This window comes from Lycium barbarum, chromosome 5, assembly GCF_019175385.1.
Source record: "Lycium barbarum isolate Lr01 chromosome 5, ASM1917538v2, whole genome shotgun sequence".
Taxonomy (NCBI): Eukaryota; Viridiplantae; Streptophyta; class Magnoliopsida; order Solanales; family Solanaceae; genus Lycium; species Lycium barbarum.
The window spans coordinates 142,936,766-142,948,863 of NC_083341.1; the positions used below are offsets into that span (position 1 = coordinate 142,936,766).

The 12,098-nt window shown below is 33.4% G+C and overlaps 1 protein-coding gene across 1 annotated transcript; it reads left to right on the forward strand.

The window, feature by feature from the left end:
* Positions 1-5,693: 5,693 nt before the first annotated feature.
* Positions 5,694-8,330, forward strand: LOC132642062 (cyclic dof factor 1-like). The gene is made up of 2 exons (XM_060359318.1): positions 5,694-5,982; positions 7,037-8,330. Exons 1-2 carry the CDS (start codon positions 5,848-5,850, stop codon positions 8,105-8,107), a joined length of 1,206 nt encoding a protein of 401 aa, XP_060215301.1. The 5' UTR covers positions 5,694-5,847; the 3' UTR covers positions 8,108-8,330.
* Positions 8,331-12,098: the final 3,768 nt, after the last annotated feature.

A 12,098-nucleotide genomic window follows, 5' to 3' on the forward strand; every position in this document is an offset into this window, starting at 1 on the left:
TTTCAACATTTCAACGCTAACTTAAATGTTGTCCATGGGCCGACCTCATAATTTCACATTAATTAGTCTTATCTAAAATAATCTCTAATTCAAACATTAGACAAGGAATGACGTGACAAAAAAATTATAGGATAGTGAAAGCGTGATAAGAAGTAGAAAAACTGAAAGAATATTAAATTTCAGAGGTCCCATCACTTTTAAACTTTTGGAAAAAGGAAAAGTCTACAATTTTTGTTCTCCATCTTCCATCTGTCAGAAAACGATATGAAATAGAAACTTATTAGGGAAAAGATAAACTGTTTTGGTTATATATTTTAAAGAAAGGAAGTACATTAATGCAATTGATTTAGTTTTCTATCTAAAATAAAGCTGTACTTTGACACGGAATTACGAGAAAACCAAAGGATAACATATTATCTAGATATTAAAGTATGAAAAAGGAATTGTTAAACGAGTACCGTTTTCTTGCTTTTACACTTGTATTTCGATTTTAACATGGGTATACAAAGAACAATATGAGCATTTTCTTTTGTACTTTGTCAAACATAGAGTCAATTAGTTAGATGGGAAAAGTTTAAAAGAATTAAAATAAGTTTTAAGCATTAACTTCACCCAAGTCATCAGAATTCTTTTTAGAATCAAATACAAAATTTCTTACTCAAAAAGTTTTATGATAAGGGTAAAATGTTCCCTGACAAAAGCATTTACACGAGTAAAAGGTGATAACTTCACCGTTAATAGTCAAAAACACTTCTCAAACATTTTCTTGTTACAATTAAATTAAGTCATTAAACAAACTTTCTAAATCCCATTTAATAACAGGTTAAGAACGTACTAACATTTTGGAGTATATTTCAGCCCATTCACAGCTCAAACTTTGGCCCTCTATATGCACCAAGACAGTACATTTTCTATATCTCACATGCTCTATATTTGGCCCTCTATATGCACCAAGGCAGTACATTTTCTAACTAATGACCAGTTCTCAGTAGGATGAGCATCCCGGGGTGCTAATACCACCAACTAAGAAACAACCACTAAATAGAAACTGTATGCCCATGTGTACTCAAGAGGTCTGTTGTGTTCCATGTGCTCAATCATTTGGAGCAGTAATTCCACTTCATGTCATTTGTCAAAAGTGCCTCCAACCAGTTGCAATTTATGCTGGTAAAACTTCTCAACATCCTGATTACACTGTGTTTCGCTGCTTGTTGGTATTCCTTCAGTGTGGTTGTTCTGTGGTACCTGTTGAATTAAAATCCTCCATTTATGTTAGTTTGTGTACCTGCAACCATTAGCAAACAGTTAGTGTAAACCAAATCCTTCACATTCTCCTCCCAAAGGATTTGAGTGTGAGGACCTCCTTTTCTCCCACCTTCCCCCTATATTCAGTCTCCTTAACATGATCTAATTCTTAGACAGGGCAGCTGTAATTTGTCACTGTTCACAATTCTTTTACAGTGGCTCTCCATGTCATGAAAGGAATTGAATTGTATGTCCCCTGTGTCCAAAGCTAAATTAGCCAAGTGATCTGCTAATTTGTTTCCTTCCCTATAAATATGCTCTATCACCACCACTTTTTCCTCACTTATTCTCCAAATTTCTTCCACCATAGTAATGATTTGCCAAGGAATTTCCCATGTCCTTTGAATAGAGTTCTTCAGCAAAAGTGAATCTGTCTCTATCCTTATTTGATCCCATTGACTGTCTTTTAAATACCTGAGAGCCTGTAAAATGGCTAGGGTCTCTGCCTCGGTGTTGGTGCTTTGAAGATCCTCTATTTCTCTGGCCTGTGCTTGTATCACATCTCCCCTTTCATCCCTTACACAAAAGACCCATGAACTCCTACCCGGGTTTCCTCTTGAGGCTCCATCAGTATTGACTTTTATCCATCCAATATCTGGAGTTCTCCAAGTCACTGGTGTTACTCTTATCTTTGGAGAATATCTCTGTAATGCCTCAACAATCACACTCTTATCCATGTTGGCTTGAACATCAGTCTCGGCAAATACTGAATTTTTGTAAGTGGATTATTGATAAAATGTTGACAGAATGACTTGAGGATTATTTCAAGGGAATCAATGATTAAGAAAATTTAGTAAAGTTCATATCAAAACAAAACTTTAACTTTTTTTTTTAAAAAAAAAAAAAACGACAGATTGTTGTCCAAGCATCTGCATTAATTGCAACTCGTCTTTATTATTTCAGTAGTTCAATTTCAACCTATCAAATTTTCGACGAACTTTAGGAGTTGTTGTCAAATGCTTTTTCTTCATGACTTAACACGTAAAGAAAGTACTTACGACAGTTTTAGTCAGACAAAGTGTCAAAACCTAAAAAGCAACTTTTCTTAGCTGTTTATCGGATATATCCTATTAAATGATATACAGTTCCCTTATGTAATAGTGATCCATTATTATTTGTCTTATCGCAATGTTATTCACCCGAATATCATTTAAGTTTTTATTGTCTCTTAATTTTCTTTCTGCGAGAAGCGAAGTTAATTACAGAAGGCTGGACGAACTTTTCTTTTTAAAACAAAAAAATAAAATAAAAAATCCATTACATTGGGGATTGGGAAAGGAGATAGGAAATAGTAAGGATCGAGCTCACACTTATTAGGTTTGAAGATCTCTTTACTGAAATATTTAAACTATATACTAGTCGAAATTTTCATCTACATACTCAACTACTTTTTTAAGTAAGTTTAACTACGATACATGACGACATCTTTGATGGGCACGTTTCTTTTATGGACGACTTATAGAATTTGACTTTACTCACATGGAACATGAAGTTAGTTTTTACGAACTTGGTCGATTGCTTCAATTTATAAGTTATTCATTTTGATCCTTTTTATCTATCAGTTTATTCAGAAAATATTCTGAAATATTTGTTATTTTAGAAAATAAAAAGGCATTGATTTATTTTACTTTTTCAATTCAAATCTTACTAAAAAGGTGTATAAGCATAATATTCATTTAAAAAAATATAAGAGTAATTTGCCTGATTTAGTATTACATAAATAACTATCTTTTAATGCTTACTTTCAATCCGTAGCTACTTTTTTGCTATTTACAATTTGTAGCTACATTTAGGCATTTTTCGTTGTATTTGATGTATTTCAGTATATTTGAATACGCTTTCAGTTGTATCCAACCTTATCTGATGTCACGTGTATTTGGTTGTATTCGGATACATGCAACCTTAATTTTCCTGAATACATGTGTATTCAAAATGATGTATTTAAGTGCATTCAAATACACGACGGAGCTGTGTATTTTATTGTATTTATATATTGATGTATCCTTTTGTTTTGGTTGTATGTGGCTGTATATATATCATTCAAACAACAAATACAGTCAAATACAACTAGTTTTCCCAAAAGTATAAGTTATTCATCAATATAATTTCTCTAAATACATGTGTATTCAAAATGATTTTATTCCTGTGCATGTATATACACGACGGAGCTGTGTATTTTATTGTATTTATATATTGATCTATCCTCTTGTTTTGGTTGTATTTGGCTGTATATAGATCATTCAAACAACACATACAGTCAAATGCACCGAGTTTGCCCAAAAATATAATCATCCAAATACATTAAACTTATATTTACACTCAAAAAATGATGAAAACACACTGAAATTCTAAGATACAAGGAGGAAGAGAAGCCATGGATTCCGGTCAAATGCAAAAAAATACACTCAAAAAATGACGAATACACTCAGATCTGATATATAAGAAGGAGAAGAAGCCATTGATTCCAGTAAAATCTTCGGTCAAATACAAAAAATACACTCAAAAAAATGACGAAGACTGTATTTAATCGAAAAAAATTAGTTAAGTGACCAAAAGGGGTTTGGGTTCATCACTCGTGATGATGGTAGTGAAGATTTGTTCGTTCACCAGTCTGGTATCAAATTTGAGGGTTTTCATAGCCTAGCTGAAGGTGAGGCTGTTGAGTTTGAGGTCGAATTTGGTGGTGACGGCCGTACTAAGGCTGTTGACGTCATTGACCCTAACGGAGCGGCTGTTTCAAGTGGTTCACGTAGCAACGGAGGCCGTGGTGGTGACCAGATCTGGCCGGAAAGGCACCAGAGAAAGGAAAAGAGAGAGAGAGGTGAGAGCCGAATGAGAGAGAGGGAACGGAGAGAGATGAGGGAGAAATATCCCATAAAACCTAATGTATTTGGTATAGCTACGAATGGTAATTTACAAAATCACTGTAGCTACTAAATATAAATAAATTAAAAAATAATTATTATCAACAATTACCTCTTAGAGGTAGTTATGTGTAGTAAAGTTTCTATCAAATAACTTATGGAATGCATTAAAAATAAGGAGGACTAACGGAATACTTTTCTACAACTTTCTTATTCATAGGAGTGATGAAGGAAAAATAAACAGAAATAGGTATTAGGACAAATCTTTTTCTCTTTTCTTCGGTATTAGGATAAATCTATTGAGAGGAAATTGGGAAAGAGCTGCTGACATGGACAAAAAAAAGGGAAGAAATAGTACAAAAAGCACTTGCCTTTTTTCTTTCTGTTGGTTGTGAACGGAATCAAAAAACCAACAAACAGACCACACCCACCCGAAAGAACAAAACTGTTCTACCATCAAAAGGTCGTGGCTGATAAATTATAACTTTTAAATCTCTCCGTTTCTGAATAAATAGTATTTTAGGCTTTTCATTATGATGTTTTAAAATTTTAAAAAGAAATTAATCTTATTTTTTTAAAATTACCTTTATTTACATAATTAAGAATTATTAAGTACTCTCTCCGTCTTAAATTATTTGTCGCTTTTTTGGTATATACACGCCCTTTAGGTTCGAATCTCCTTGCATGCATTTTGCAAAAAAAAAAAAAACACGCCCTTTAAGAAATATTAATTAGGAGGGGTACTTGACCTACTTTACTCTTATTTATGTCTAGGTTATAATCTCTCTCCGTTAAATGTTTACTCTATTTATGCGTCATTTCCATTAATGACAACGGGTAAAATGGAGAAAAAATTATTAATTATGCCTTGAACTTTTAAAACGATAAATAATTTGAGGCAATTGTTTTTAGTAACTGACAAATAATTTGAGACGGAGGGAGTAGCTTTTCTTTTATAGGCATTTAATTAGGGATAAGTTAGTAAAAATACTCCTAATTTTTTAGAAGTAAACACTTTTTTAAGGGGCGTATATAAGCTTAAAGAACCACTTATTATGAAATAGAGGGAGTATTTTATTTTTTTTTAATAAAAAATTTTGGATTGAGTTTTGAAATAATAATACAAAGAATAATTTTTGTAATGAACTTTTCATGATACCAATTTGAATTAATCGAAATTTAAAGACAACCGCGACATCTTTTTAACATTTCTGGAGTACTAATATTAGTCTTGTATTCTCTTATTCTTAAATTTCTATAACTATCTGTTTTTTTTTTTACGCACTACTCCTCTCCAAATTACACTTGTGAAATTATATTAGTATATTATTGTTGTCGACGATTAAAAAAGAAAATGTTCTCCCCTGGACAAAGGAATTAAGATTTGCCTATTGCCACATACAAATTTGTGGCTAGAAATCCTCTACCTTTAGTGACGTGTCAACCCCCAGCCCCCTAACTCTAATAGTACCTTTTTCATCTTTTATTCCTCTGTAGTCCAAAAGTCCAAACTTATAAAGACACCAAACATCAAACAAAAAAGAAGATAAAAGATTGTTTCCTCCTTACCATCTTTCAAAAAAAAAAAAAAACCCAACCAACAAGAAACACAAACAGAAACAAAAGTACTTTGTGTAAGAAGCAAAAACAGAGAAGAATATCAAGAAGTCATATTGGTATGTCTGAAGTTCGAGACCCTGAGATTAAGTTGTTTGGTAAAACAATTGGTATGACACGAGAAACCAATTGTATTAATCTTCATGATTATCATACAAGCTTCTCTCCTCTTTCAACTGCTTCATTTGATGATAAGGTAAATTCTTTGACCAAATTTGTTTACAAATATATGATGAGTTTAATGAAAATGGAAGTTAGGTAACTGATAGTACTAGTATGTGGTTGAGTTTGTTTTGTTGAGTAAATGCAACCTTTCTTGATGTCATGGCCTAAAATGGAAATCTCAAACCAGTTTTAGGAAACTTCCTGCTATTCTTTTTGGCCATAGTTTTGTCAATCACTTTTCTATTGGAATTTGGAAATTTTCAAGTTTCTTGGTGTTTGATCTGTTTTTTTTTTCCTGAGTCTCTTGTTCTATCTAGTCATCTTAATCAACATTTAAAAAGAATATAAAAATCTATCCTTTTTTTCTTTTCTCTTCCTTCTAGACTTTTCAATGAGTTGTGAGAGTGGAATTAACTCTTGAGGATGTTGATTCCTCTGATTATTGCTTCCAAAAGTTTAAGCATGTATGAATACTTTTTTTTTTAAATTTTTAAACCATATAGCACATCGCAATTTATTTAGGATTGAGGCTTAGTTATTGTTGTAAATTTTCCTTGGTGGGTTATCCAGCCAATTTCATTTAATTGCTTTTAGACAGCTACCCCAAATTTATAAGTCAAATTTGAATTTTCTGCTTTATCAATAGGAGGAGAAAGAAATTGGTACTACTTCAGAAATTGATCAATAAAACTTTCTGCAGTGACATAGTGAGAGTTTCAATTGCCTGTTACTGATTTCATTCTCTGTAAAGATTTTCTTCCAAATTTGCCTGTTACAAATTTAAAGGAACTGATGTTCTTTTTTTTGCTAAAATATCTTTTATATGTTTCTGGAATCAAGTATGTCAATGTTTATGTAAAAAACTTGTCTTTATGGTGATCATCATATAGTATGCCTTTCATCAAGTGGTACTGTTAACAGCTGCTAGAAGTGTATATTTTTTTAGGCTTAATTATTCAGATCCCTTACCTTGCCAATTGCTTATGTTATAAGACAAAAATTTATCATCTTCTCACCGATGAATAGTTTTGATTTGTTGTGATAGAGCTCAAATTAACCTTTTTTTTTCCTTTTCAACTGACCAGATCACTTCACAAGGAGAATCTACACAAAGCAAACAAGATAATGAACTTGTCGATCCAACTGCAGACTCATCGGTTGAACCAGAAGCATCATCTGGTATAATCGATGACCTCAAGATGCAGGACACAGATAAAGAAGCATCATCACCAAAATCAATCGAGGAGGAAGATTCGAGTGTGAAGGAAAAGACACTCAAGAAGCCTGACAAATTAGTTCCATGTCCACGATGTAATAGCATGGAAACAAAGTTCTGTTATTATAACAATTACAACGTCAACCAGCCCCGCTATTTCTGCAAGAGCTGCCAGAGATATTGGACAGCTGGAGGAACAGTGAGAAATGTGCCTGTTGGTTCTGGTCGCCGAAAGAACAAAAATTCTTCCACTTCAAATTATCATCATGGAATGCACCTTCCTGCTTTAAGGCCAAATGGGACTGTCCTTACATTTGGATCAGATAAAGTACCCTCTAGTGATTCAATGGTTTCTGTACTAAACCTAGCTGAGAAAGAAATTGGGAATGATCAATCAAATGGATCTTGTAGTACAGCTTCAAGTGTAACTGAGCAAGAACAAAATTCCAGTACTGATTGGAAGGATTTCCAGGCATTTCCTCCTCAAGTACCTTATTTTCAAGGTGCTCCGTGGCCTTATTCTGGCTTTCCGGTATCATTCTATCCAGCAACACCCTACTGGGGTTGCACAGTAGCAAACCCTTGGAATGTACCGTGGCTTTCGTCTGATCAATCAGCCCATAACACCGGTCCCACTTCACCGACGTTAGGAAAACATTCTCGGGATAATCCATCACAATCAGGGAGAGAAGGAGAGAGATGTGTACTGATTCCTAAGACGTTAAGGATTGATGATCCAAATGAAGCGGCAAAAAGCTCTATATGGTCAACACTAGGTATCAAGAACGAGAAGATTAATTCGGTTCGTGGGGCAACACTCTTCAGGGCCTTTAATCCAAAAGCTGATGAGAGAAACCATGAATCTGATGCTTCTTTAGTCCTGCAAGCTAATCCTGCAGCCTTGTCTCGATCACTTAATTTCCGCGAGTGCACACAATAAGTTAAGAGTTTCTTTAAGGTATAATTTTGCAGTATGTGTACCTTGTACATAAACCTGTAGAGTTTTAATAGATAGAGATAATAAGATGCAGCCAAAGTTCTGACTGACTTCTGATATTGGTAGTTTTTTGTTCTGGATACTTGCATTATTTTTATGATAGGTTTATCCTAATCATTATTGATTTTGTAGTTCTAGTAAAGATTCACTTTTCTTGTCTAAGGAATTAATGAATGAACTGTTCTTGAAATCCATGTTACTCGAATTTTCGAAAAATACCACCTAGCAGCATATTTTTGAAGGATCGGAGCAACAAACTTAAAACTGACACTAAAGAACATCAAAGGTGTTCCAAAGGAGTTTTCCTTGATGTATCAAACAAATAACCGTCGATTTCCCAAAAAAAATTACAAAGTGCATGACTTCCCCTGCATTCCATGATAGACTGAGTAGAAAATGTATTCGCATCTGGTGTATATCTTTCTAATTAATGCGAAAATATGTGTTTTTTCATACTGACAATTACCCTTTTAACCATACTCAGTTGATATGTGTTTTCACTTTAATTTGCGATCACTAAGATTAAATTTCTTAATTTGGCATAAACATTGGATACAGATAAGTATTTACCGCTGCATTTGATTCAAGTGTACAAGACTCAACAAAAAATAATCCGCTTTAGAAATCACCACTAAAAAGTATTGAACTTCAGCCACAAATCATGATATTTTTGGGGATAACCATTATGTTAGGCAGTGTATAAAGGGTCAACAAACAGACAGCTCGTGGGGGAAAAGAGAAACAATTGGCTATAAACTGGACATTTTAGGAAGAAAAATAACATAGGACATGGTAGGTCCCTCACATTTTGGGCAGATAGACTAGAATTTTATTTCTGTAAGAAAAGAGCCAATACACCTTTCACTTTCAAGGCAAAAAGGATCTATCCTTAATTCCTTACAGATGCTCAAAAGGTGGAAATTTGAGGATAAAGTTTTCTTTTTCTTCCACCCTTTTTGGTTCCTTTTTCCAAGTATCTTTATTATTTTTGGTTTCTTGGATTCAACCTATGAGAGACAGACATACATATTGTATTTATTAGCTGACAATATGGTAGATATATGTCATGATTTGGATAAAACTATACATTAAATATTTAAAGTTGGACCAGTGTCTGTTTTCCTGACTGTTCTTTCAAGTTAAGACACCAAGATTTTCATTACTCCCATCAGCTTTTTGAACCACATATTCTTTAGAAAATGTGTTGTTCTATGGGACCCCAGACCCAGTGCATGTAATCTTTAAATTGCTTTTCTTGGCTCTAAATTTACTTAACCTGCAGTTGGGACATTTGTTTGATTTTAAAGGGAGACTCATTTAATTAGCAATACTTAATTTAAGTGTAAATAGGAGAACCTTGGCTGTCTATTCTTTGATAAAAACTTATCACTTATCCGCATCAAATTAAATAATTTAAATTTAATAGTGTAAACTAAAATGAGAATATATATCATACAGTTGAGTGATTAATCATGCATGAAAAACACATATCTTGCATTCCTTGATATGGTATAAACATCAGATATAAAAAATACATATTTTGTATTTACTTATTTGGTGTAAACAGTCTTTTAAGATTGTTTATTAAGATAATGATAAAAAAAACCCTCATATTATCTTTTTTTGAATTTTCTACCTGAACTATCACCAACTAGTTTCCAACACACACCTTAACTATGAGTTGTTCACTTTTCCTATCTTAACTATCACTAACTAGTTTGCAAAACACACCTTAACTGTCAGTTGTTCACTTTTAATAAGGTGGGTTTTGCAAACTAGTTGGTGATAGTTTAAGTAGAAAAAGTGAACAACTAATAATTAAGGTGTGTTTTGCAAACTAGCTGGTAATAGTTTAGGTAGAAAACTCTCACACTTGATAGTTCAAGTAGAAAACTAAGAGAAGTTGATACTTGAGGTGTGTTTTTGATCCTTAACTCTTGTTTTTTTCTCAATCTTAAAAAAGTTATACAATCAGGGGCAGATTGTATCCCCTTGACACAAGGTTTTTTGTTTTTATTTTTAGTAATTATAAAGGGGTTCCGAAAAGTTATTTTAAATCACAAATTAAAATCTTAATTTGTATTTTTTGAATCCCTAATATAAATTTCTCTGATTTCGCACGGTATATAGTACCAATATGCTTAAACGTATAAAAAAGAAAGGAATTTTTACTTGTTGAAGCTTATTTTAAGATCTAATTATTAAGAATAACTACCCTTTCATTTAATTATAATTAGTAGCTACAGTGATTTTGTAACTACCATTCGTAGCTATATCCAAATACATATGTTTGAGTGGCTGAAGTGGTATTGGGCGAGGCTCTCCCCCCTGCCCGCCCAGGTTCGAACCCCCGCAACAACATTTATTTTCTTACACATACATTCAATACACAGTTCCTTCAAATACACAACAACAACAACAACCCAGTGGCATTTGAATGTATGTGTATTTGATTCGCAGTTCATCACACGAACAAATACACAGTTCCTTCAAATACAAATACACAAATTTGAATGTATGTGTATATTTGACATACAAATACTTACGAACAAATACAAAGTTCTATCACTGCTTCTAATACACATAAACATACATACGAACAAAATAGATATGACGAAAATACACTCAAAATACAAGGAGAAGAAGTTAGAAAAAATATGTATGAAAGTAATGGGCAAGGGGAGAACCTCGCCCAAATGCACGCAAATACACCCGAAAATACACAGCTTATACGTTTATGTTTGCTACGCCCTGTAATTTAGAAAATGTAGCTATGGTTGGTAAGTTCCACCTTTAAGCTAGTTATTCCTGTAAGTTTGCCAAGAAAGGAACTACTTTTGGTGAGACAATTTAAAAGGCATAGGCATGATATGGAGTTTTACATACCATAGGATGCAGTATTAGCTCCAAGGGCGCACGGGATAAGCAGACTTAATACGTAGATAGCCCCCTTACATCCACCAGCATAATTGTATGCAAGTTGTATGTAAGTTAAGTGTTTTGACCAGATTCTATACAATGAAAAGTTGTATGCAAATTGTATGTAGGTTGTATATTTTGATCGGATTATATATATATTTTGTGAAAAAAGACTTGCTATTTTTTGAAAAATAGATTCTATTATTAAATCAGGTAAATATTTATATAATTTTGCACACTCTGATAAAAAAACCCATAATAGAAGTAATTGCACGGTTTTCCCTTCAAATGTACTGGTTAATTTTTGCTCTTCAAGATCGAACTTATTCCTGTCGAAGCATAAGTTCTTTTAGGGCGCGGACATAACTTATGGATATTATAATGCGTAAGTTATGCCTCTTTAAGCTAAAGTTCGATTTTGAAGGACAAAAATTAAAGACCAGCTTATTTCAAGGACAAAAAGTGCAAATGATCCCCATAAATAATGTAAGGAAATGATCCAAGCCTAGCCTTTGAGTTTTTTTTTTTTTTTGCACGAATTGTCCTTCAAAGGCGCTGGTCTTTAATTTTTGTCCCTCAAATGGCTAGTCTTCAATTGTTGCTTTTCGCTTAAAAAAGTGACCGAAAATATCCTGAGGTTCTAGGGTCGAATCCCGGTTCAGTGAAAAAAATCGCAAAGCAGTTAAACAAAAGTCCTAACCCTAAAGAATCTGGGGGGACTAAGCCATGACTTTAAGCAAGGCTTCACGAAAATTCTGCCTTAAGGCTTAAGGCAGAAGTTTGCCTTACAAATTTTGCAAGGTGGGTTTTCTTTTTTACTCTGCTGGAATTTACAGGGCTTAACTTTTGTCCGAATAGACCTAATTTTGCTACGAAATTCTATCTTGCGATTTTTTTTTTTGATTGAGCCGGGATTTGAACCCTGAACCTCAGGTTATCTTAGGCTCAGGTCAAAAATTAAAGACCAGCAATTTAAGGGCCAAAAAGTAAAGACCATCCCTGAATAAGGCCAATC

Bases quoted from the DNA above. Each gene is read 5' to 3' on its own strand.
- LOC132642062 (XM_060359318.1), top strand. From the start codon at position 5,848: ATGTCTGAAGTTCGAGACCCTGAGATTAAGTTGTTTGGTAAAACAATT. The intron at 5,983-7,036 runs GTAAATTCTTTG...TCAACTGACCAG, and splicing joins CTGCTTCATTTGATGATAAG to ATCACTTCACAAGGAGAATC.